We start from the raw sequence: 26,649 nt of genomic DNA, 5'->3' as shown, positions 1-26,649 counted from the left end.
ACTGTGGCAGCCGTTTACCTTCCACTTCATCGCGCAGACAGCGCTCCTCTGCTTTCCATGGCCCCCACTTTCGCGATGTGTGTGTGTGTGTGTGTGTGCGCGCGCGCGGTCGGTCAATGCAACTCGAGATCGGTCGATCCAGCTCGCAGTTTCAACGCTCGAGGCTTTCCAGGCGAGTGCCCTCGAGCTTGCAGGTCGAAGACACTCTTCTGGACTCGCGGATTAGGTCGCCCAAGTGGGACAGGCTCTTTACTGGTCCTCGTTACACTTTTTCATTACAATCAAACTTTTAATTATGAATTCTCATGTCATGATTTAAATTTAAAAAAAGACGTGGTGGAGTTTGGCCATCTCAAAATCAATCTGTTATACAGGTTGTAACCAATAGATGGCACTTTCCTGGAGGAAATTCTTCCCTCAATACCTAAAATGTTGGCCGTCTAAAATGTTGACCGTTTTAAAAAGGATTTCCCCATTTAATTTCCCTGATCTTGATGATCCCTTACCTGGTTCTGTACTAAAAACAAGACCGTAAAGTGAACAAATAGTGAACTCTTACAAGCACTCTCAACAGAAATGCACCAAATAACTCATGTTTCACAAGTTTAGAGATCTACATAATTAAGATAAATAATTATATTATTTTAAAAAATATTCAAAATTATTTTTGATAACTAAAAACTGGAAAACAATGTTTACATAATAAATTATTTCATGCACTTTACACTTATTATATTAATAGACATAACAATCTTTAAAAAAAACAGAACTCAATGTCAGAGCATACCTACCACCAGTAAGTTTATAACTTGTCATTTGTACAGTGAGCTGCCTGGCAGTTGTTGGAGTGACGGGAGAGTGTGGAAAGAATGCTGGCAACTGGTGCACAAATGCATGTATTTCCCAAAAGATCTGCTACTGCATTTTCCAATTTATACTCACAGATTTTAGGTAGGCATTGCCATAGATGATGGTTTTGTGATAAAGATATTAAAAATCCAACTTTCATCTTTAATATTATAAATGTGGGGCTTGAATAATAGTCTTTGCTCAATGACATGGTATTGTAGATGGCAAAGATGGTTACCAAAGGTTACAGCCAGATCTTGATCAGTTGGGCAAGTGGACAGAGCTATGGTTAATGGAAGGTACACAAAATTGCTGGGGAAACTCAGCGGGTGCAGCAGCATCTATGGAGCGAAGGAAATAGGCGACGTTTCGGGGGACGAAACCCTTCTTCAGACTGATGGGGGGTGGGAGAAAGAAGGAAAAGGGGAGGAGCCCGAGGGCGGGCGGATGGGAGGGTGGGAGGAGACAGCAAGGGCTAGCAAAATTGGGAGAATTCAATGTTAATGCCATACGGACGCAAGGTCCCCAGACGGAATATGAGGTGCTGTTCCTCCAATTTCCGCTGTTGCTCACTCTGGCAATGGAGGAGAGCCAGGACAGAGAGGTCGGATTGGGATTGGGAATGGGAGGGGGAGTTGAAGTGCTGAGCCACCGGGAGTCCAGGTAGGTTATTGCGGACTGAGCGGAGGTGTTCGGCGAAACGATCGCCCAACCTACGCTTGGTCTCCCCGATGTAAATCAGCTGACACTAGAGCAGCGGATGCAGTAGATGAGGTTAGAGGAGATACAGGTGAACCTTTGTCGCACCTGTAACGACTGCTTGGGTCCTTGAATGGAGTCGAGGGGGGAGGTGAAGGGACAGGTGTTGCATTTCTTGCGGTTGCAACGGAAAGTGCCCGGGGAGGGGGTGGTGCGGGAGGGAAGGGAAGAATTGACGAGGGAGTTGCGGAGGGAGCGGTCTTTGCGGAAGGCAGACATGGGGGGAGACGGGAAGATGTGGCGAGTGGTGGGGTCACGTTGGAGGTGGCGGAAATATGGTTAATGGGGTTTGATGCAGATAAATATATGTTGCATTTTGGGAAGTCTAAGCAGGGCATGACCTTCATAGTAAATGACAGGGCTCAGAGGAGGGTTGGGGGAGCAGAGGGATTTATGAGTGCAGGTACATAGTATCTTGAAAGCAAAGATCCTATAGCAGAGCAAGATGGGTTACTCTCACGCAAACGTGTAGTACGTTCATGGGCGGATTCATGGGCGATTTTATGACTCATTTTAGCAACCTGCCCCCGCCATCTTGTTCCGCCCTCTTGCTTCCGGCCAAAGATTGGATCCGCAGCGGGGAGAAGGAGTGCGGGGCCCGGGGCAGCGGGGAGAAGGAGTGCGGTTTAATGTCCCTTGTCTAGTCTGAAATAAAGTTCATTATTGGATCAGAAGAAATATAATTGTGTGTGTTATATGATTATATACATTTATATAATTTTCATGTATGTGTGTTTATAAACATTTTATTCTTTAACAAGAATTAACAGAATTATGAACTAACAGAATTATGAATCTAACCCTATATCACGCACAAAAAGTTACCCCGCAATGTCAATCACCCTGCGAGTCGGGTCGGTTCCGGTTACTACAAAATCAACTCAAACACTGCTTGTGAACCATTTAAAAAGAAATGATTTAAAAAACATTAAAAAAGACAATTACCAGAATCAAATTTTATTGTTGACAAGAAGTATGAACTGAGATTTATGAATCTAACCCACACAAACTGTTGCCCCACAACATTGATTACACCAAAGATTACACTGCGAGTCGGGTCGGGTCAGGTAGGCTCAGGTTACTAAAATGGGCAGGGAAAAATGCCCATGATCCCCTCCATATCGTACTACACGTCAGTCCATTTCATTTCGCAGGAGTAGCCTATCTTGCTCCGCTATAAGATCTTTGCTTGAAAATGGTGCCACATTGGTCAAGAAGGCATATGGCACATTGGTCTTCATCAGTCAGGGATTTGAGTGTAGAAGTTGGGATGTTATCTTATATTTGTACAAGGCACTGTTGAGGCCCCAGTTGGGAGTAGTGAGTAGTTCTGTTTTGATCACCTTGCTATAGGAAATATGCTGTTACGCTGGGAAGTGTGCAGAGAAGATATACAAGGATGTTGCTAAAATCTGAGGGCCTGAGCTATTGCAGGTTGGGATTGTATTCCTTGAAAAAGAGGTGATCTTGTTGAAGTGCATAAGATCAAGTATGGATAGGGTAGATACAGAGTATTTTACCCCCTTTTCGTAAATCATAAACCAAAGGACACCAGCTTAAGGTGATAGGGGAAATATTTAGACATTAGACAATAGACCAGAGGTGCAGGAGTAGGCTGATCATCCCCAATCAGTACCCCGTTCCTGCCCTCTCCCCATATCCCCTGAATAGGAATCCGAGGGGCAATTTGTTCATAAATAGAGCAGTGGGTCAATGGTTCGAGCTGTCAGAGGAAGTATTTGAGGCAGAAACAATGAACACATTTCAAATTCATTTGGACAGGTACATGGATAGGAACATCAACATCATAGTATTATGATTAGTTTAATGTCAGACACATGTTGAAGGTACTTTTTTCATGATATGATAAATTAGAGCTCGGGATGTATATAAAAAATGTAATTATACTTCTTGAAGAATGATAATCTCCCAACACCCTTGCCACATTTTGTGTTTCCAACATTAATGCAAGACTTCTTCCCATATTTACTCATTTTGTAACAAGTGGCACATTGTTTGAGACTATAAAGTACTTTCTCTCGATGTATTCACGTTAAAAAATATTCTAATCTTTTTGATGTACCTGAGATTTTATTTCAAATTTTGAACAACATACAGATGTAGATAGCTTCTACAAATCTAAACAATGCCAGTTAGGTACCCACCTCAGTTTTGTATTATGTAAATCCTTTTTATTTTGAGTATACCTCTCAGAGCTTATTATTTTCCACTATTCTCAATGTTTTCAATGCCTTAAATCTGACATACCATACAGTGCATTCAGAAAGTATTCAGACCCCTTCACTTTTTCCACATTTTGTTACGTTACAGCCTTATTTTAAAATTGATTAAATTCATTCTTTTAATCATCAATCTACACACAATAGCCCAGAATGAAGAAGCGAAAACAGGTGTTTAGAAATATTTGCAAAGTACCGTATTTCCCGGCAATGAAGACTCTATTTTTTACCCAAAAATAAGGCATGAAAATTTACCTGCGTCTTGGAGGCCAAAGGTCAGGTTGTTAGCCAAGAAAGATAGCCTTGGCTATCCCTCAGTACAGTAACATCAACAATGATGTTACTGTACTGAGGGATAGCCAAGTCTATCCCTCATTGCCGGCAGCTGATGGGAAGCGGCTGGGAAAGGACAGCACCGCAGTGGGGGGGGGGGGGTGGGGGGTGGGGAAGAGTTCCTTTCACAGCGTGTGGGGAGTCTGGCCCGGGTCAGCATGGGCAGGAGCGTTGAGGGGGGTCAGGGATCATGCCAGCAACTCACTTACTCACCGCTGCCGTGGCGCTCAGGGCGCGGAGCCACCGCTTTGTGGCCGGGGAGGGAAGTACCTTGGACAGCGGAACCGGCCGCCACCTCATCGCCTTCTGCCAGTTTGCCCACCAGCCAGCCATGGTGTCCTTCGGCACAGGCACAACCGGTGGAGGTGGTGGTTGGCGGGTAGCTACTGGGCGGAAGGCTGGCTGCTCTGTCCTGGGCTTGCTCTCTCTCTACTAGTTCCCAGGGCAGGCGACCTGGGCCCTGCAGCCAGTCCCACGGCTCGCAGGCGACCTGTGAACTGCAGCTAGTCCCGGGGATGCGAGGGATCTGGGAACTGCAGCCAGTCCCCGGGCACACAGATGATGTTGCCTACCCTTGAACTAAACCAAACCCTTGATCCTGTCCCGCCATCCTTTACTCAACATTTAGCAACTTATACTGGGGGTGCGTCTAAATTGCCAGGAAATACGGTAATTAAAAAGAAACAACAGAAATATCAGATTTACATAAGTATTCAGACCCTTTGCTACGGCACTCAAAATCGAGCTTAGGTTTATCCTGTTTCCATTGATTATCCTTGAGATGTTTCTACAACTTGATTGGAGTCCACCAGTAAATTAAATTGATTGGACATTGTTACATATGCTACATATTCATTGTAGCAGTCCCAACCTCCTGCACTACTTTGTATCAGGCACACTCACCACACACACACACACTGTGATTAGGTATGTAAGCACTTACAGTATTACTACGCCACACAGACAAAGGAGCTGAATAAAGGAGTACAATAAGGCAACTGAAACAACCTGAATTGTGTCGTTTATTATCAGGATATCAAACGCGAAGACACAACATGGTGGCAGCGGTGACTTTCGAGTAAAAAACCGCGCTATTGTGAATCGCTATTGGGAATTAGGAACAGCGGCTGCAGAGAAATTTTTTTTTTTTTGTGCACCCGCCTAACAACACAAGATGGCGGCCTCCACAGCAGCAATGAGCCTCCACCCTACGATGAACTGGGACGCCGATGATGTGGTGGAGGCGTTCAAGAAATTCAAACAAAAGAGCCAGCTGGCATTCAAAAGCTTCCTGAAAGGAACTGCAGATGAAGAGAAGGTCAGTTATATTTTACTATGGCTCGGGGAGAAGGGTCTAGACATTTTTAACAGTTGGAGCTTAACAGAGCCCGACTGCAATAATCCGGGAATAGTCCTTGAAAGGTTTGCGAACCATATGGAGCCCAAATCAAACCACAGAATCCATCGGTATGAGTTCCAAGGGCTAAGACAAGACCCACAAGAAACAACCGACACTTTCCTGTCGAGACTGAGGAACGTGGCCAAGAAATGCAGATTTGGTGATGAAGATGACAGAATTGTCGACCAGCTAATATGGGGGTGCGCCCACCAAGAGGTCCAAAAGTCCCTAATAGGGAAAGACACCCTCAACCTAAAAGACGCCGTAGATGCTGCCAGAGCTTTCGAAGCCACAAGGAAACAAATGTCCTCCCTCTGCCTTCAAGTTGGCTCATCTCAGAGCAGCACCAGAGTGAATATAGACGCTCTCTCAAAACGTGACCCTGGCTCCACCTTAAAGGCTCCAAAGCAGACATTTTCTAGGCATGCAAACAAACAAGCAAGCCAAAGAAGCTGCTGGAACTGCGGTACAGAGCATGCATTTGATGATCGCAGGGAGTGCCCAGCATACGGGACTACCTGCAACTCCTGTGGGAGGCCTAACCACTGGAAGAAAATGTGTAGGTCAACAAAATCATACAGCACCAAGCCAAAGCAGCAATGGTCAAAGAACGATAGAAATACGAGAAGGAAACAAATACACGCACACGTCCAACAGGAAGAGGAGATAACCTCAGATACCTCTGAGGAAGAATTCCTTTCCGTTGGGACCATTGACGTCCACGAAATGGGAAACAACAAACCACATAGCAACAGAGATGAAGCATATACTATAATACAACTACAGAAAAAAGTGGGAAAGAAAAGAACAACGATTAATCTAAGGCTCAAAATTGATACTGGAGCCCAGAGCAATATCTTACCAGTCAATCTTTACGGAAAGATATTCCCTGAACACATGACAAAAGATGGCAGCATCAGGAAAGGAATCATTGGAAGTAGCGATGTAGTCCTAGCTGCATACGGAGGTTCCATAATCCCACAGCTAGGCAAAACAATCATAGCAGGAACATACAAAGGGAAAGAAGTGAAATGCCCCTTCTACATCACTAAATCGAAAGGACCTGCTATTCTCGGCCTGAACACGTGCCAAAGACTGAAGATTGTGTCAATCAACCATGAAATCAAGACAAACTCCTGCAGAATTGACAGAAACATACCCATCAAAAACCGGCCGCCCATCAGGAACAAAGAAGAATTGATGGACATGTACCCAGAGTGTTTTGACGATACCGTTGGTTGTTTTGAGGAATACGAATACCATATCACAGTAGACCCCAGTGTGAAACCAGTGATCGACCCACCCCGCCGTGTTCCCCTTGAACTGAAAGAGAGGCTAAGGGAACAACTAAACGAAATGGAAAAAAAGGGCATCATCACAGCAATAACTAAACCAACTGATTGGGTAAATTCAATTGTTGTCAAAGAAAAGCCAAACGGAAAACTAAGGATATGCCTTGATCCCAGGGATCTGAACAATGCATTGAAGCGCGACCATTATCCAACTCCAACCCTTGAAGAGATCACACCAGCACTGGCCGGTTCCAAGGTGTTCAGCAAGCTGGATGCTAGCAATGGATATTGGAACATCAAAATAGACCGAAAGTCATCAATGCTCACCACTTTCAACACGCCATTTGGCAGATTCAGATTCAACAGGCTCCCATTCGGGCTGAAGGTGAGTCAAGATGTCTTCCAGCGGAAAATAGATGAAACATACAAAGGCTGTAAAGGGGCAATCGGGATAGCAGATGATATCCAAGTATACGGCAGAGATGAAAACACGCATGATTACAACCTCCATGAGGCTATGGAAAAAACTCGAAGAGCCGGCATAAAGCTCAATGCAGACAAATGCATAATCAAAGAAAGGGAGTGCAAATTCTTTGGACTGATTTACTCTGCAGAAGGAGTGAAACCGGACCCTACAAAAGTGGATGCTATCAACCACATGGAGGAACCCAAAGACAAGAAACAGCTAAGAAGTTTCCTAGGGCTCATACAATACATGGGAGTCTTCATACCTAAGCTTGCTAATCACACAGCAAATCTCCGTGAATTGATGAAAGACGATGCTGAATTTGATTGGTGTGCTTCACATAGCCAAGATTTTGGGAAAATAAAACAACTCATCAGCAAAGAAACGATCCTGCAGTACTATGACAGACAGAAACCTGTAACACTCCAAGTTGATGCCTCCATGAGAGGAGTTGGAGCAGTACTGATACAAAATGGCTGACCTATTGCGTATGCATCCAAAGCACTCACTCCTACAGAATCAAGGTACGCAAACATAGAGAGAGAACTCTTAGCAGTAGTCTATGGCTGCGAGAAATTTCACACTTACCTATATGGAAGGTATTTCGACATTGAAACAGACCACCGCCCTCTAGAACAAATCGAAAAAAAAAACCTCACCAAAGCACCAGCCAGACTACAGAGACTATTACTGAGGCTACAGCACTACGACTACAACATCAGATACAAGCCAGGAAAAGACCTGCTGCTAGCTGACGCCCTATCCAGACTATCAACACATGACAAACAAGAGATGGAAGGGCTGAGCATAAAGATCCACCACATTGTGAGTGTGACAAGCGTGAAGCTGGAACAGATCAAAGAGGAAACAGCCAGAGATGAAGAACTCCAGCTCCTCACCCAAATGGTAATACAGGGGTGGCCAGAAAAGAGACAACAAGTTCAGCCTCTCCTCCGCGAATACTGGACCATCCGTGATGATATTTCGGTAGAGAATGGAGTCCTGATGGCCGGATCACGAATCATCATACCCAAGTCCATGAAAAAAGAAATCCTCGAAAAGATCCACCAGGGACACTTAGGAATGGAAAAGTGCAGACTCCGTGCTAAATCCGCTGTGTACTGGATAGGCATGTACAAGGACATAGAAAAGCTGGTATCTACATGCCACATATGCCAAAAATACAGGAATTCACAACAGAAGGAGGAAATGACACCCAGTGATATCCCAAGCCGGCCATGGCAAACCATCGGAGCAGACCTGTTCACAGAGAACCAGCAATGGTATTTGATTATGGCCTGCTACTACTCCAAATTCCCATTTGTGAGAAACGTAAAGGACTTGAAAGCTAAAACAATTGTGTCAATTGTTAGAGGGTTGTTTGCAGAGCAAGGAATACCTGAGCAGATCGTATGTGACAATGGAACCCAATTCACATCTCGGGAATTCAGAGAGCTAGCCACCGAATACGGGTTCAAAATCACAACATCTTCACCACATTACCCAAAGGGCCATGGGTTTATTGAAAGGCAAGTACAGACAGCCAAGAAAACACTAATAAAATGCCGAGAGGCAAAGGAGGATCCAAACCTGGCACTTTTATCCTTACGGGCAACTCCACTAAAGGCTGACATGAAGTCTCCTGCAGAAATGCTAAATGGCAGGAAATACAAAACCACCCTGCCAAGCAAAATCCAACCCCCTATCGACCAAGAAGAAACAAGGGCAAAATTGGCAGCTGCCCAGGAGGAGGGGCTGAAACAATACAACAAAAATGCACAGTACTTGCCTGAACTATTTCAAGGCCAAAACGTACATGCTCAGGATCCAACAACAAAGAAATGGACCCCAGCACAAATCACCAGCAGGGCTGGAACCCCAAAATCATATATCATAGAGACAGAACCGGGCAGGCAGTTGAGACGAAACAGAATTCACATCCGCCCGACACCTGAAATGTCAACACCTGCAACTTCAAAGACAACACCAGCAACTCCTAGGACACCACCCACAGCAGCAGCAACACCTGCCATTGATGACAACACATTCTCACAAACTGCTACCAGTGAGTCATATAGTCAACCAGCACCAACCAATGGCCAGGAAACAACTCAACAAGTTACCAATACATCGAGTGCAACACTGCAGGCAACAACCAGATCTACTAGATCCAGGAGCAACATCTTACCCCCAGCGCGTTATCGCTAGCACTGGAAGGGACAAGTCACGCCAAGACATGACTCTTGACTGGCTACGCACTACCTGAAAGAAAACAAGCTGCCATTATATATTTTGTTGTGTAGTATAGTAGAAAGCAGAATGCCATGAATGTGGGCAGAATAATCCCACGGTATCTGCTACAGGATTGCCACCCTCGCTCTGGCAATCCTCTAGTGTCACTAATTTTTGTTCCTTTCTTTTGAGAGGGGGGGATGTTACATATGCTACATATTCATTGTAGCAGTCCCAACCTCCTGCACTACTTTGTATCAGGCACACTCACCACACACACACACACTGTGATTAGGTATGTAAGCACTTACAGTATTACTACGCCACACAGACAAAGGAGCTGAATAAAGGAGTACAATAAGGCAACTGAAACAACCTGAATTGTGTCGTTTATTATCAGGATATCAAACGCGAAGACACAACAGACATGATTTGGACAGGCACACACCTGTCTATACAAGGTCCCACAGTTGACAGTGCATGTCAGAGCAAAAACCAAGCCATGAAGACGAAGGAATTGTCTGCTGACATCCGAGGCAGGATTGTGTCGAGACACAGATCTGGGGAATGGTGCACAGTGGCCTCCGTCATTAAGGACCATTCATAGAGCTGGCCGCCCAGCCAAACTGAGTAATCGGGGCAGAACGGCCTGAGAAGTTAAGTGTCTGTTTCTTTGGTGCTATGGTCCATCTCAGGCCTACCTTTTTAAGGCATGGAGACCAACTTTTTTGTCTCAAGCCCAGAGCTAGTATGGTATACCACAATTCAATTCTACAATTCATAAATGATTTATTTCATCCTCCATCGTTCCTTGCTTATTTATGTTGCATATTGTACTAACGTACTTAGCCGTTACACTGCTTTCCATTCCTAAAATGCTAATTCCTAACAAAAAATACAGTATAATCCAGTTTGGCACAGATTTTTTGTCTTTTTTCAGTGGGAGACGGGGGGAAGGAAATGGGTGACCCACAAGTGGCGACACACAAGCGCTGCCGAACCGCCACCCTACTCGAGTGTCCCATCCCCGCCCGGGGGTGTTCGGACTGACGATGCCGTCCCCGAGGCCCGGCACGAAGAAGTGTAAACCCCAGCTCACCTCCGCCTCTCCTGCCAGGCCGACAACACCAGCGGCCCCAGACCCACAGCCAGCGCCAACCCCACCCCAACTCCAGAAGAACCTGTTTCCCGATGGGCTGCTACTGCGACAAGTGCCAGTTCGCCCACAGCCTCAGCCGCTACCCAAGTACAAGCCGTACCTTGCACACCACCGGCTTCTGCCCCTACGGTACCCGCTGCCACTTCATCCACAACCCCGAGGAGCGAGGGCCCCGGCCTTGCCTGCGCCAGCCTCCTCTGGCCCGGAGCTAGACTGTGCCATTCTGCAGACGGCCTTCAGCCCCAACCTGGAGTTAGAGCTGGCCCGGACTCTGGGCTTGGGTCTGGGCAAGGGATGGGGATGAGGTTGCTGCTGCCGCCAGCACCACCATCACCAACAGTATCCGTAACCCGGCGGCTGCCTATCTTCAGCAGGATCTGTGTCAGACTGAGGGGAGGTGGAGGGTTGGAAGGTTGCCGGCCATAGGCTGAGCCGAGCTGGAGCCAGCGGCTGCATGTCTGGGGCCGCCCCGCCAGACTAGGGCCACCCCAGACACCTCGTCTGGGACGGGACACCAGGGAGGGGAAGGGGATTACCCAACAGCACCCACAGCGACAAAGTGCCAGCAGCGACGGAGAGAGGACCCCCGACTACGGATGAAACATAAGCCTGCGCACGATGCAGCACCACCGTTGCCAAGACTGTTTTATAGTGTGCTGGACCACTTTCTGTTTACAGGTATTAATGCCACCTGCTGGATGTTCAGGTTCCTACAGCTTTGAGTTACCTTTCCTGTTAGGCAGGAAGTTGTCATAAACCAGGAAGCCCAGCCCAGGGAGAGCACTGCATGGTGTAGACTATAATTCCTGTGCGTAATTTACTGCGTCCACCGCACCAGTTTGTTAGACGCATTGTCTGTGAGTAATTATGTTTGTGTAACAGCATCTTTATACGTTATTGTGCAGGATTGCTATTATTAACACAGTTAAGAATGTTTCATGTGCCCTGGCTGTTTTCTTACATAACAGCACTGTATTTAGTGGTGGCATCATAGTTTATGTTTGTATACCAAGTGTATAACGTTACTAAATATGCAGTTTCCCTTTCTGCTTGTATGTTACAGTTTCACAGTTGAATACAGTAAAGAATCAACGACATCTCGTGTCTACGGGTCTTTATTGGGTTAATTGTTTAACTTGCTAGATAGCTGGATAGGGACATTCAGCGAGTCCAGTATAGTGAAAAGACAGCACCACAACAAGCTGTACTACAGGGTAGCTCACATCATCACATTGTCCGTCCACACCTCAACGCCATGGCGACAAGCAACCAAGACAACGCTTCACAGAATGAAGCCAAGTCTCTCAGCGTTCGTTCTTACCGCTCTGCAGCCAGTTCCAGTGCCAACATGACAGCCCTTAAAGCGCGGGCTAAAGCAAAAGCAGCCGAAGCCAGAGCAGCATTCGCTCAGGGAGAGATAGAGATGAAGGTCGAGGCTACGAGGATGCAGGCGGAGATGGAGGTCGACGCTGCGCGGATTCAGGCGACCTTAGAGGCCTTGCAGCAAGAAAAAGAGATAGAAGCAGCCATTGCAGAAGCCGACACCATCGAAGCAGGTTTATTAGCAGAACAAGGGTCACGTAATAGATCACCGAGCCCTGTTCGCCCTCAAAACCAGCACGAGCGTACTCTGGACTACGTCATAGAGCAAGCCAGCATAAAGTCAAGCCAACATGTCACTGATTATGATATCGAGAGCGGTAGCATAGTATTTTGTCCATTGCCGCCCGTTCACCAGACCAAATCTAATCTGGCCAGTTCATTTCATAGGCATCACAATCCCAGTAATGTGCAAGGAAACGTGGAGCCTAAATTGGAGGATAGAAAGCCAACGGCAACCTTTCTGCACAGCGGCTTTATCAACTCTCCTCAAGCCACCAACGATATCAATCCCACCACCATGGACCTCGCCAGATACCTTGCCCGCAGCAGCTCGTTACAACAGGATTGACGGCCTTAAACGACAAGCCTGAGAATTACTGGGCTTGGAGATCCTCCTTCCAAAACGCCATAGCAGGCCTGGGCCTTTCACCCGGAGAGGAGCTCGATCTTTTGGTAAAATGGCTTGGGAAAGAATCCTCGGAGCAGGCAACAAGAATTAAGGCGGTCAACATGAGGAATCCAAAAGCAGGTTTGAAGATGGCTTGGCAGAGGCTCGAAGAAACTTACGGTTCACCCGAGTCTATTGAGCATGCCCTCTTTACCAAGCTTGATAACTTTCCCAGGATCACCATCAAAGAGCCATACAAGCTACGTGAGCTCGGGGACCTTCTGTCAGAAATCGAAGTGGCAAAGGTCGATGGGTATCTGCCTGGGTTGTCTTACCTTGATACCTCCAGGGGAGTTGCACCGATTGTTGAGAAGCTTCCTTATAACATCCAGGAAAAGTGGCCTGATTTTGGATTCAATTATAAACGCCGCCACCGCATCTCTTTCCCCCCATTTAAAGTGTTTGCCGACTTTATCCATGCGGAGGCAAAAACCAGAACGGATCCCAGCTTCAATCTTTGCCTCTCTCGTCCAGCAATCATCCAGAGAGAAAACATAGAGACATGGTAAAACTCTCGTCTCCGTCCACAGGACACAAGCATCTCCAACAACTCCTGAGACACAGAAATCCAGTGACCCATCGAAGCTGTGTCCCATTCATGCCAAGATTCATCCATTAAAGTGCAGAGCCTTCAGAGAAAAGAGCCTGGAAGACCGCAAACACTTCCTTAAGGAACATTCCATTTGTTACCGCAGCTGCTCCTCCACAAGTCATTTCGCCAAGAACTGTACAGCAGAAGTGAAATGTACCGAGTGCGACAGCGACAGACACCTCTCTGCTCTACATCCAGGCCCAGCCCCTTGGAAGTCCGAGCCATCTCCCCCCGCATCTGAGCATGGCGGGGAGGAAGAGGTAGCAGTAAACCAGGAGATCACCTCCACGTGCAGAGGTGTGCGGTGATGGGGTCAGCGCGAGAGCATCCGCTAAGATATGTCTCATCTCAGTCTATCCAGAAGGACGTCGTCAAGAGGCACGCAGGATGTACGCCATCTTAGATGAACAGAGCAACCGCTCTCTTGCAACATCTGAGTTTTTCAATACCTTTGGGATCAAAGGCAATCTTAAGCCATATACACTGCGGACATGTGCCGGGCTCAAGCAGACTGCAGGTAGAACAGCCTGCGGCTACGTGGTGGAGTCTGTGGACGAGAAGACATTGCTCCCTCTTCCTCCACTCCTAGAATGCAATCAAGTGCCTAACAACCGTGCCGAGATCCCCACTCCCAATGCTGCTCGTCACCACAGCCATCTCAGATGCATTGCCAACGTGATTCCTCCACTGGACCCAAACGCCAAAATACTGCTCCTATTGGGAAGAGATATTCTGCAGGTGCATAAAGTGAGGAAACTAATTAACGGTCCCAACAATGCCCCGTACGCCCAGAAGCTGGATCTGGGATGGGTAGTTGTTGGCGATGTAGGTCTTGGTGGAGCACATAGACCTACCCAAGTGGAGGGATGCGCTCCAGGATCTACAGATGCTACAGATTCCACGGCCCTACACCACATTCTCAAAGTTGAGCATGCTACAACAGGAGCTTTATCTGTTCTCGGACGCATCAGGCAAGCCAAGATACGCAGTGGCCTATCTGAGGGTCATCACCGAAGACGGAATAACGGAGGTGGGTTTCATCTTTGGCAAAGCAAAGCTGGCAACCCAGCCAGAGCTCACTATTCCAAGACTAGAATCGTGCGCAGCGGTCTTGGCTGCCAAAATCGCAGAGACGATTGCGAAGGAGATGGACTACATCATCTACAACACGGACAGCAAAGTAGTACTGGGGTACATCTGTAACCGGTCAAGGCAATTTACACATACGTCCACAGCCGTATCCAACGCATCCATCAGTTTTCGTCATCTCATCAGTGGAGTTCGTTCCCACGGATGACATCCCAGCTGATCCCGGATCACGGTCCGTCCCAGAAGCTCTACGTCCGCCCAATCACCGAAGTGGTCCTCCTGCTGTCTCCCGAGGACTCTGAGGGTTAAATGGGAAATTTGCATGGGGTCTGGGAGACCCCAGGCGGGGAGTGTGCTGGACCACTTTCTGTTTACAGGTATTAATGCCACCTGCTGGATGTTCAGGTTCCTACAGCTTTGAGTTACCTTTCCTGTTAGGCAGGAAGTTGTCATAAACCAGGAAGCCCAGCCCAGGGAGAGCACCGCATGGTGTAGACTATAATTCCTGTGCGTAATTTACTGCCAGTCCACCGCACCAGTTTGTTAGACGCATTGTCTGTGAGTAATTATGTTTGTGTAACAGCATCTTTATACGTTATTGTGCAGGATTGCTATTATTAACACAGTTAAGAATGTTTCATGTGCCCTGGCTGTTTTCTTACATAACAGCACTGTATTTAGTGGTGGCATCATAGTTTATGTTTGTATACCAACTGTATAACGTTACTAAATATGCAGTTTCCCTTTCTGCTTGTATGTTACAGTTTCACAGTTGAATACAGTAAAGAATCAACGACATCTCGTGTCTACGGGTCTTTATTAGATTAATTGTTTAACTTGCTAGATAGCTGGATAGGGACATTCAGCGAGTCCAGTATATATAGCTAGTGACCTATGACCTGGGCATGCATAGTCGGAATACCGAACTCGCTTATTGCTGTCTGCCTTTTTTTTTTATAACCCTTTTTTTTTTTAAATCAGGAATTTTGAACCCTTAATCTTATTTTGAAATTTGAAGGCAGATGGCTACTAATGCATATTTTTTCCAAGTCTGTTGGAGATTGGAAGGGCATCCAAAATAATTACAGTAGATTCATCAGTGTTAAGCATAAATGGAAAATGTTACTAACATACTTTTTCAGGACGACATGGAGCATAAGTAGTTTGCTGACCTTAGTCATGATTGTCTTAATCATTTTCTTTATCTAAATTACTGGTGCTTTGACACAATTGATTTGATATCATATGAATTATTGATTCAGCCACGATGAACCACTTATTACTTAAACTCAACCAACAGCTACACTGCACTCCTAACTGGAAGAGGTTCTGACCAAGTATTCCACCACACTTATGGGCCTGTCTCACTTAGGTGGCTTTTTAGGTGACTACACCAGACTATGCGGTCGCCACATGGTCACGTTTGCGGGTGGTTGCCGGGGTGTCGCCTGCATGGTCGTGAGTAGTTTCCTCAGACTTGCAACAAGTCGTAACGGCATTCTGGTCGCCGCTAATTTTTCAACAGCGGCGACAGTAGTTTTGACACCATGGAGCGTAGCTTGAATTCTCGTGACGTAGGTGCAGTGGTAGTGGGACGCCAGGATGATGTAGGCTGTCGCCAGGTGATGTAGTTTGTCATTGGTGCATTTGATTGGCGCATTGAAAAAACGTAAGTTCACATCTCCACGTATTGCACTGCATTGAAAAGCAAATTATTTTTATATATTGTGATGAATAAAACAAACACAAACACTGCACTGCATTTAAAATTAAACTCTTTTGGGAGGATGTGGGTGATCCTGAAAAGGGCCTTATCTTGTGGTCTGTAGTGGGCTTTCTTCCTGGAGTGGTGGACTTCTGTTTGTGGTGTGGGATGTTTGCTGTTGGTCTTCAGATGAAGTCGTTCTGCCATGGTAGACTGCCTAGTTCGGAGTTGTAGTAAGTGTAGAGATGGTCTCTCTGCTCCTTGGCTCTCTTTTTGCTGGTGTTTCCTGGCAATCTCTTCAGTGGCACCATAGATGCAGCCTGTCCTCCATGAGCCTGTGATGTTGCCTGTCTGGTTGTCCAGTCGGTCACCCTCCTCCATGGCTGCTGCTGCTGCTGCTGCTGCTGCAGCACTTCTGGTACAGATCAGGTTGTGGAAGACACATGCTGCGTACACAATGGTCTCCACATTCTTGGGCTCCTGCTCCATCATAGTCAGCAAGCATCTGAATCTGCTGGCGAGGATGCCAAAGGCATTTTCCACGACCCCCCCTAGCCCTGGCAGATGTCAAGGGAGCAGAAGGTCCTCTGCTCCCTTGACATCTGCCTGTGAGGGTATGGCTTAATCAACCATGATCTGAGTGGGAAGGCATCATCAGCAACCAGTGGGTGGTGGATGCCAGGGATATCTTCTCCTGACAGAGGTTATGGATCAGGAAAGCCTGCTGATTCCAGTGCTTGCCCAATGGAGATCCTACCATCTGCGACACTGTCAGGTGTGCCCAAACAGGAAGTTGTAGTTTGCATCCACCACAGCTAGGAGTACGATGGAATGGAACTTCTTGTAGTTGAAGTAGATTGAACCTCCCTTGGGTGGACACCTGATAGCCACATGCTTGCCGTCAACTGCCCCACTTGTGCTAGAAGGTCCATCTTGTATCAAACCCCTGCGCCACTCTCTTCCACTCATCTGGTGTGCTAGGGCAGTCCATGACTTCATCTTCATAAGCATTGATGATGGCCTCACAGGTGTCTCAGACAATTTTGCTAATGGTGTTGTGGGCCACAAGAAAGTTGTAGGAGAGACTCTTGTAGGAGTCTCCTGATGCCAGGTAGCGGAGGGTGATGGCTAGGCACAGGCCTGGTTCCAGTGGCTTCCTCATGGTCTCCTTTTTCTCCAGGAGAGGGCCCACCAGTGTCTTCAGTTCCTGAAACAGCTTGGGGGGATTCTAGTGAAGTTTCTGAAAGCAGCTTGATCTTCTTGCTAAAGCAGTCATCAGGTTCTCATACTGGCCCAACCTGGGTCTCCTCTGGAACAAGGGCTTCAACCACACAGACCTCTTGTTGGGCTTCTTCTTCACCATTCTTCTTGTCCTTCTGTCTTGCGGATCTATAAGCATTAGGGCTGCTGCAAGCAGCAGGGATTCTTCTACTGAGAGCAATGACCTCTGAAGTTTCTTCATGGCAGTCATGACTCAGAATGATTGGAAACCCCATCCTGCAAACCCTTTCATAATAAAATAGGATGATGTCAATGCTTTGGTGGTCATTGTGACGCCTACAGGGTCGTAGCTTGACATCAGTTGTCGTAGGTGTAGTCGTAGGTGTGTCGAAGGAGGACATCCTAAGTCACCACTATTGGGTCGTCGGTTGTCGGGAGCTTACTGTAGCGTGACTTCGACTAGGTCTTAGGTTGTCGTAGCTTGTCTTAGACATAGTCGTAGGATGGGGTACAGTCGATCTGACAAGACTATGAGTCGCCTAAAAAAAATGTTTAATAAAAATCGCTAAGTGGGACAGGCCCATTACTTCAACAGAACATCTCTTTGTTTCGAACTGGGACTGAGCAAACTCTGGTGGGTCCTCCTCAGCACTTAATGGAGAAATCATTATATACTAGAAATCAGACTCCAATTGTTCACTTGCCAGAACTCTGTGCAAACTAATAATAGTTCCAGATTCAGAGCCAACACAAATGTACCTACCAACCAATGCTACATTAAGGCTTCATGGTGTAATTCTGCAAATAGCTAACCCTCCATTCTCAAGTCTTCAATCCTTCTGAAATCTGAAATGTTAACAATGTCATAAGAGTTTCAATCTCAAATTAAAGCTGTTTTGTATTTTTTTTCCTTTGCAGAAACTGCAATGAGCATTCTCCACATCCGAAAGCTTAATCGACTAAATGAGGAAATGTCGAAGAGCTATCACTTAAAAAAAAATATGCCAACAGATACCCAGTTAACTGATTCATTGTTTGGCAATACTTGTACTTTCGTTGTTCAAACTGATGTGGTCTATGTTAACTGGCTAAAACACTCCCATCATACATTGTTTAATCTGTCATTGAACAAACTACTGAATGATACTATATAATCAATTCAACTGCATGAACAAATACATGTTATTAATTATTTAGTAAATCATCTTTTTATCAGGAATCGAGCAGCTTTGTTTTATTGCCAAGTGATAATGCCCAGATTTATTTACAAGTTTTAAAAACTAAAGCCATAGCTATTTCCTAAAACGTTCGGTCAAGTGGATGTGAGCAAATATATTCTCTCTTGTCCAACACTTCTTTTGCTATTTTCTTAATGTTGTCATCAAGGTTTTCTGGGGAATCTAACAAAGAAAAATAAATGCATTAGGAAAAAATATAGTTGATCATTACTTTTAAAGTACGTTATTAAAGAGTATTGAGTGGGATAATTTAAGTTCGTAGTACAGCATAATCGAGCACACAGCAAAATAGATTATGGATAATCTTTTTACATACACTCTACCTCATCTGTTCCACATTACAAGTCAAAGGATGATTTTGAACAAAAGTGTTTCAGTATTTTTAATAAATAGTAATTTTTCCAATCCCAACTGTCCACATTGCACTCTAATGTACAACTTCAAGAGGAAATTGAGATTAATTATGGAATATCATATTGCCACTTTATGCTTAAAATGTTGATGACATTTCAAATCATATACGCTAATTTGTCAATTTGATAAAGATCACAAATTGCAAATTAAATAAAGATAGATGTGGCTATATTGCCAATTGTTTAAATGTTTATTGTCACTGTGAGCACATCCAGAAATCTATTCCATGTTTAACCTTTACACGTATGTGCCAAATTTGAGCTTTTATTCCTCCAGTCAAAGTTTATCTTAGCACATGAATTTAGCTTTGATCATTTCCTTTTGATACACAAGGGCCCAGGTTGTTAGGAAACCTTCTGATACGACAGTGGATGCTCACAGCTTTTCAATGTAGTGTTGTTTTGGTCGGCATTTATTTATTTCATCTTGTGGACAAATAGTGCACATCATTCTCAGTGTTTTAAAAGTAAACATATAAATATTCAAAATGCTCAGTGTAGTGCTAAATTTCTCAGAAAAGCAATGATGCCAATTTAAGAAATCAAACTCAATTTTTAGCATTTATTTCAAGAGAGTTTGTTTACAAAAAGAGGGATGTAATGTTGAGGCTCTATAAGGCGCTGGTAAGGCTGCATTTAGAATATTGTGAGCAATTTTTGGCACCATATCAGAGGAAGGTTGTGCTGGCTCTGGAGAGGGTTCAGAGGAGGTTTACACGAATGATCCCAACAATTAGTAGGTTAACCTATGATGAGTTTGTTGTCACTGGGCCTGTACTCGCTGGAGTTTAGAACAATGAGGTGGCCTCATTGAAACATACAGAATAGTGAAAGGCATGAATAGAGTGGATGTGGAGAGGATGCTTCCACTGGTGGGAGAGTCTAGGACTAGAGGTCATAACCTCAGAATTAAAGGATGTTCTTTAAGGAAGATGAGAAATTTATTTAGTTAGAGGGTAGTAGATTTGTGGAATTCTTTGTCACAGAAGGCTGTGGAGGCCGTTAGTGGATATTTTAAAGGCAGAAATGGATTCTTGATTAGTACAGGTGTCGGTGGTTAAGGGGAGGAGGAAGGAGAATGGGTTTAGGAGATGTAGATCAGCCATGATTGAATGGGGGAGTAGACTTGATGGGCTGAATGGCCTAATTCTACTCCTATTCCTTATGATACTAGTGACTTTCCATTACTTTTAACTCATTGACAGAAAATGAGAGAATTAGGTCATGCTTTTGGGGAGCTAGCAAAGGCTTCATGAAGGTAGTATCTCCTGTGTTGCAAAATGTAATTATTAAATCATTATTCCTGTGCTCTGGGAATAATGCTTCAGGAATATTTTCTCCCAAAATACTTTCTTACTTTTGATAAACTTTGCCTAGTCTTTGTCTATAGATTTGGAATGCTGGATCTCCCTACGCCCAACCCCACACACTCAAATTAAATAGTGAGATTCTCATCCTCTTCCTTTTGAGCAGGTCCTTGTGGTTAAAGATGATGTGCTTCCACTCCAGTTCGGTGGGCGTTGAGGTGACTGAACTATGAAATGCTGAAGATTCAACCGCAGGTGGTGGTGCTTCAGAGAGAAAGTGGATAGGTTGTCTAGGTTGTATGTTCCTTCTACACTTGGCTTCACATGCTCCTATCAGAGAGACTCAAAGCACTCAATGCCTTTTCCAATGTCACTCTATTTTGAGTTGTCAGACCAAGGATTCCCACATCAGTGAGGAATTTGGCCAAGCATCGAGTCATTGTTGATTTCTTCATAGGATAGAACTGGTCGAACAACAAACACCTGAAAGATAAAAGTCCTCTCTCAACCTTTCAATGCCATCACCAATCAAAATCCATTGCAACAATCTGGAAGATGTAAATCACTTGGCATATCTTGAAAGTCACCATAAAGTAAAGACTCCTTGAAAATCCTCCAAATCCACTGGAAAGATAGATGAATCAATGTCAGCATCTTCTTCCAATTCAGCATCCTGATCATTGAGGATTTGATCAAGCTCAAAAGTAACTGTCCTAAAAAGCATGTTACTCTGAGCTCCATCATGGTGTTCTATTGGATTTACCAGCTGCTATGCCGCAAATAATGAAGACGAAGGAGATCTATTGTTTCCCAAGTTCATTTCTGAAAAACTCTGGTCTATTCATGCAGTAAAATTACACTGAATATTTCACTGTGCAATTGAAAATGGTAGGAAACCAAGATTAAAAACCATCTTCAAATAGTGCAGTTGTGGCGGTTCCTTGGGAGTAGGCCACTCCCTGGTTCATCCCCCTCGGTACTTCATGGACAGGTCCGGGGGCGGCTCCCAGCTACAAGAGCAGAGATTTTTGGCACGAGACCAGTCTTCAGTCACTCACTGAAGCGAAGAGTAGTGTTCTGTGCTCATTAAAACCTCTACAGAATTTGCCTGGCTCCTCGTCTTCATTCCGGACTCTCTCACGCACCCGCTACACTGGTGACCCCGACGTGATCAGAACACGCAGCCTTCTGCCTTTGACCGCGAGCTCCTCGCCCTTTGCCTCAGCGTGCGCCACTTCCGTTCCTTTTTGGTGGGGCGGACATTTACTGCTTACATGGACCACAAGCCCCTCACCTTTGCGTTCGCCAAGGTTTCCGACCCGTGGTCCGCTCGCCAGCAGCGGCAGTTGGCTTTCGTCTCTCAATACACGACCTCCATTATTTTCATAGAGCGAAAAGACAACAGAGCAGCCGACGTCTTGTCTCGTCCCACGGTCAACACCATTTTGCAGGTGGCCGATGGCATTGACAACTCAGCCCTGGCTGCTGCCCAGCTGACGGATGATGAGATGTCCACCTATCGTACCGGTTTCGGGTCTGCGATTGAAGGACGTTCCATGTGGCCCCGGGGGTGCGAGGCTGCTGTGCGACATCTCGACTGGTCAGCCGCGGCCCATCGTCCCCGTCGCCTGGCATCGCAGTGTTCGAGGTGCTCCACGGGCTGGCCCACCCTTCAGTTTGGGCGACGATGCTTCCCATTTCATGTGGCACGGGTTGCGCAAATAGGTTCGGCATTGGGCGCGCACCTGCATCTCATGCCAAACTGCCAAGGTACAGCGGCATGTGCGGACACCACTCCAGGAATTCCGCGTCACTAGCCAGCGGTTTGATCATATCCACGTGGACATCGTGGGGCCGCTACCGTCTTCTTGGTGCATCACCTACCTCCTGACCGTGGTCGACCGTTTCACGCGGTGGCCGGAAGTGGTTCCATTTGCAGACTCCTCAGCCACGTGTACCTGTGCTTTGGCGGCACACTGGATTGCCCGATTTGGAATGCCGCTGGACATTACGTCCGACCCGGGGCCTCAGTTCACATCTGAACTGAGGTCGGCCATGGCTCGCCTTCTCGGGGTTAACCTGCACCGCACCATGGTGTATCATCCGCAGGTGAAAGGCCTGGTGGAGCATTTCCACTGCCGGCTCAAGGCTGCCCTGAAGGCTCGGCTCAAGGACCCGGACTGGGTCGACGCATTGCCGTGGGTTTTGCTGGGTGTCCGCACCACGCACAAAGAGGACTTGGCCACCTCCTCAGCTGAGTTGGTGTATGGGGCCCCACTGACAGTGCCCGGTGAGATTATCCCATCAGCACAGGGCCAGGCGGAGCAGCCATCAGCCGCCCTGCAACGGCTTCGGGAGAAGGTGGGCAAGTTGGCACCGGCGCCGACGTCTCGCCACGGTTCGTTCAGGCTGCACGTTCCTTCTGTTCTCCAGGACTGCACGTTTGTTTTCCTGCGTCGGGACGCGCACTGGACGCCCCTTCAGCTGCCATATGAAGGACCGTTCAAGGCCGTTCCGGCCCTTTCCCCAAGCTACCTTCGCCTGGCAGTGTGTCTCCGGTTCCTGCACCCGCCGTGGTGCGCACACGGGCTGGTCGTCCCGTACGTCCCCGTCCATTTCATGCCTCCGGTTCTTAGGGGGGGGGGGTCCTGTGGCGTTTCCTTGGGAGTAGGCCACTCCCTGGTTCATCCCCCTCGGCACTTCATGGACAGGTCCGGGGACGGCTCCCAGCGACAAGATAAGAGCAGGGATTTTTGGTGCGAGACCAGTCTTCAGTCTCTCACTGAGGCAGAGAGTAGTGTGCTGTGCTCATTAAAGCCTCTACAGAATTTGCCTGGCTCCTCGCCTTCATTCCAGGCTCTCTCACGCACCCGCTACAGTCTTTTTTTTGGTAAAAGAAAAGAATTATTGGCAGTTTTGACGCTAGGTCATTGACCTGAACATTAAGTGCTTCTTTCAGAACAGATACGACCTGACCTGCTCTGTATTCTCAGAATAACTTTTTATTTCCAGTATTTGTGGTACTGTGGAGAATTATGAGCATGTTTAGAATTTGCTCCTCTTCAGCTGCTGAAATGTGCATTAATTCATGCTACTATAAATTGAAAAAATACACAATTACTGAAAAGATCGCAATCATTTTTTGAGGAAGTGAAATAAATTAAATTAAAACCAGTCCTATGACAAGCCGATGTCATCGGAATTCAAGAAAAATCCTGTTATGAAGATAATGCCCTTTAGTAAATTGCCCGTTCCAAAATATATTGCTATAGACGGCAACATTTGTAATTTCATCTGAACAGTTCAAGGTTTGCTTTATGCATTCCTTAGTAGCATTTCATATTCTTGAAAATACTTACTTTTCTGTAGTTTCATCAAAAGGTAATTATTCTGGAAATAGGTCTCAGAGCAAAAGGTGTTGGCAAGTAAAATCTGATGATAGAAAGAGAACATCTGGGAAACAGTTCAGAAAATCATGTCAAACCAAAGAGGAAACAGATGTAGTCTGTTTGTCCTCTTCAGCTCCTGAAAATGCATTTTCGTGCTACTATACATGGAAAAAATACATAATTAAGCAAATACAAACATTAACTCCAATAGCCATTTCAAATCAGGTTATTAACAGTTCAGAAACTATATCCTTGTGCTTCTTAAATGTTACTGAAAAGATCAAATCATTTTTGAAGGAAGTGAAATGCTAAATTTAGACCAGTCCCATTCATAATAGTCCAAGGCAGTCATCTTTAAATTCAAGAAAGATCTTGTTATAAAAATGTAATTTTTCTACAGCTAAATACTTCAAATTTGAGTTAGTATCAATTCACCAGATTTAATGCATTCTTTCTTTAAATGAATCTTGGATTTTATATTCAATTTCAGTCTCCAGTTTGAAAAAATGGCCCCAACCCGAAATGTTGTGTCTATTCCTTCCTCAGCTGAGTTCCTCTAACACTGTGTTTTGCTCAAAATTGCAGGATCTACAGTTCTTTACTTCGTCAATGTACTCAGTTGGTCTATGTCCCAAAAAGGAATGATGAAATTCTTACTCTGAAGATGGAAGAACATGCAAACTTGATACAGACAGCAGTTGCTGGCAAGATAGAATCCAGGTTCAGCTGGATTCTGCATGTAATATATTACCTTATCCAAGAGTTCTGCAAAACCTTTAAATAGGTCTAGGACATAATTTGTAAATGTAATTGTATTCAAATACTATTTATAAAACAAATATCAAACAATGGTCAGAACTTGCTGCAGACCAAGTATCTCCCAACATAAATTTCAGCAATTTTAGAATTTCTGTGCAACTGTCGAAGCCCTAAAACTGCTGGTTGCTCTTTGCAGCCAATTCCCTAATTACACTTCTCAGGAAGTGTGTGGTGGAACATGAATGCTCTGTAATAACCCAGCAATTGCACCAGCATATGAAGTGGTGCCAACTCCACACATATGAATGGAGAGGAATAATTGCAAGGCTCACAGGTATCTATAAAGTAATTTAAATGGTTCTGAATTGATAAGCTGCTTTAATGATTAAATTTATTTAACGAAAAGAGCTTTTAAATGATTTACATCTTTATTTTTAACATCTTTTTTATTTGTATCATTAACTTTGGCGACACAGTGGTGCAGCGGTAGAGCTGCTGTCTTCACAAGGGCAAAGACCCATGTTCGATACTAACTGTACAGTGTTTGTACATTCTCCCTGTGATCGCATGGGTTTTCGTCCAGTTCTCTGGTTTCCTCCCACACTCCAAAGACGTACAGGTTTGTAGCATAATTGGCTTTGGTAAAATTGTAAATTGTCCTTATTGTGTAGGAAAGTGCAAGTGGTACGGGATTATCACTGGTCGGCGAGGACTTGATGGGCCAAAAGGCCTGTACTCAATAAAATGCTTAAAAAGACCCGGTTCAATCCTGATCACGGGTCCTGTACTTGTGGAGTTTGTATGCTCTCCCTGTAATCGTGTGGGTTGAATAATTAATAAAGACAGCAATTTACTTCTATTCATTCCAGAAACGTAATTATGTTAAGCAATTCTAATTATACAAAATTCAGCAATTTGTCTGGCCTGGTGCCTTGAAAATAATATTTTTAAAACTGTACAACTGAGACGAGTGGCATGTGCTTATTATTTAAATTTATACTCTTAGATGTCTGTTTTCTAAGAGTTGAATTCAGAAAAGAAATCCACTGCACATATACAAGCCTGGAGCTATTACAGGCTTATTCTATCTCTGACAAATTAGTTATGAGACCCGCAAGACAAGCCATCAAGATCAATCAGTGGTATAGTATTGTGAAGGAATCAATCATTCCAGAAAAGACAAACTGTTGGATTACTGCAGTCCATTAGGATAAATGTCAGAGAAGGCACAAGTAATTGCTTCCAAAAATGTTGAAGACTTTGAATCCTAACGCATATGGCAGCAAGGAAAACATTGGAAATAATGATAAGGAAACCGAGCTGATGGTTTTGAGCTACTGGCCGACACAAGCAGAACGATGCAATTATGTTGGGAGAGGGAGGACATCTTGCTGCATTGTTTTTATTGTACATCATCCATTTTGGAGAGATTAACAATGTAAGAGAAAAATAGGATAGTTAATCTAGTTGTTTTCTGCCTTCTGCAAGCACGTGACCATAAGATATAGGAGCAGAATTAGGCCATTCAGCCCATCATATCTACTTCACCATTCAATCATGGCTGATCTCGATTTTACTCTCAATTCCATTCTCCTGCCTTTTCCCATAACCTTTGATGCTCCTCCTAACTAAGAACCGATGAATCTCCACCTTAAAAATTCCCAATATCTCGGCCGTCTGTGGCAGAGAATTCCACAGATTCAGCACCCTCTGGCTCGATAAATTCCTCATCTCCATTTTGAAGGTATGTCCTTTTATTCTGAGGCTATGCCTCTAGTTCTAGACTCTCATTACTGGAAACATCCTGTCCACTCTATCGAGGTTTTCATTATCAGGTAGGTTGCAATGTGAACCACCTCATCCTTCTAAATGCAACAGGATAATTTTTGACAGAACAGTACTTCTTTCCCTTCTCCCTCCCAAATGACAAATTTATTTTAGCGTTCTTTCAAATTTTCCTTCAATAGCCATACAGTGTTTTGTGATTCATAACCTTTGCCAGAATTTATTACAATTTCCTTTTCATCAGAGGTATGGGAATACAGTGCATTCAGAAAGTATTCAGTCCCCTTCACCTTTTCCACATTTTGTTACATTACAGCCTTATTTTAAAATGGATTCATTTATTTTATCATCAATCTACACACAATACCCCAT

General features: G+C 45.1%; 1 protein-coding gene across 3 annotated transcripts in view; it reads right to left on the bottom strand.

Annotated features, from left to right (window-relative positions):
* Positions 1–18,483: 18,483 nt before the first annotated feature.
* The window catches only part of acad9 (acyl-CoA dehydrogenase family member 9), a 61,796-nt gene continuing 53,630 nt past the window's right edge, over positions 18,484–26,649 (bottom strand). For all 3 annotated transcript variants that reach the window (XM_033037212.1, XM_033037211.1, XM_033037213.1), the window contains 2 exons: positions 23,704–23,776; positions 18,484–18,786 (listed from right to left, as the gene is read on the bottom strand). In XM_033037212.1, the coding sequence (XP_032893103.1) occupies positions 18,686–18,786; positions 23,704–23,776 (174 nt within the window). In that variant the 3' untranslated portion in view covers positions 18,484–18,685. The remainder of the gene's footprint in view (positions 18,787–23,703; positions 23,777–26,649) is intronic.

The sequence above is a fragment of the Amblyraja radiata genome, chromosome 18 (genome assembly GCF_010909765.2).
Source record: "Amblyraja radiata isolate CabotCenter1 chromosome 18, sAmbRad1.1.pri, whole genome shotgun sequence".
NCBI lineage: Eukaryota > Metazoa > Chordata > Chondrichthyes > Rajiformes > Rajidae > Amblyraja > Amblyraja radiata.
The sequence above is the reverse complement of the archived record's forward strand: the minus strand, read 5'-3'. Positions and strand labels throughout refer to the sequence as shown.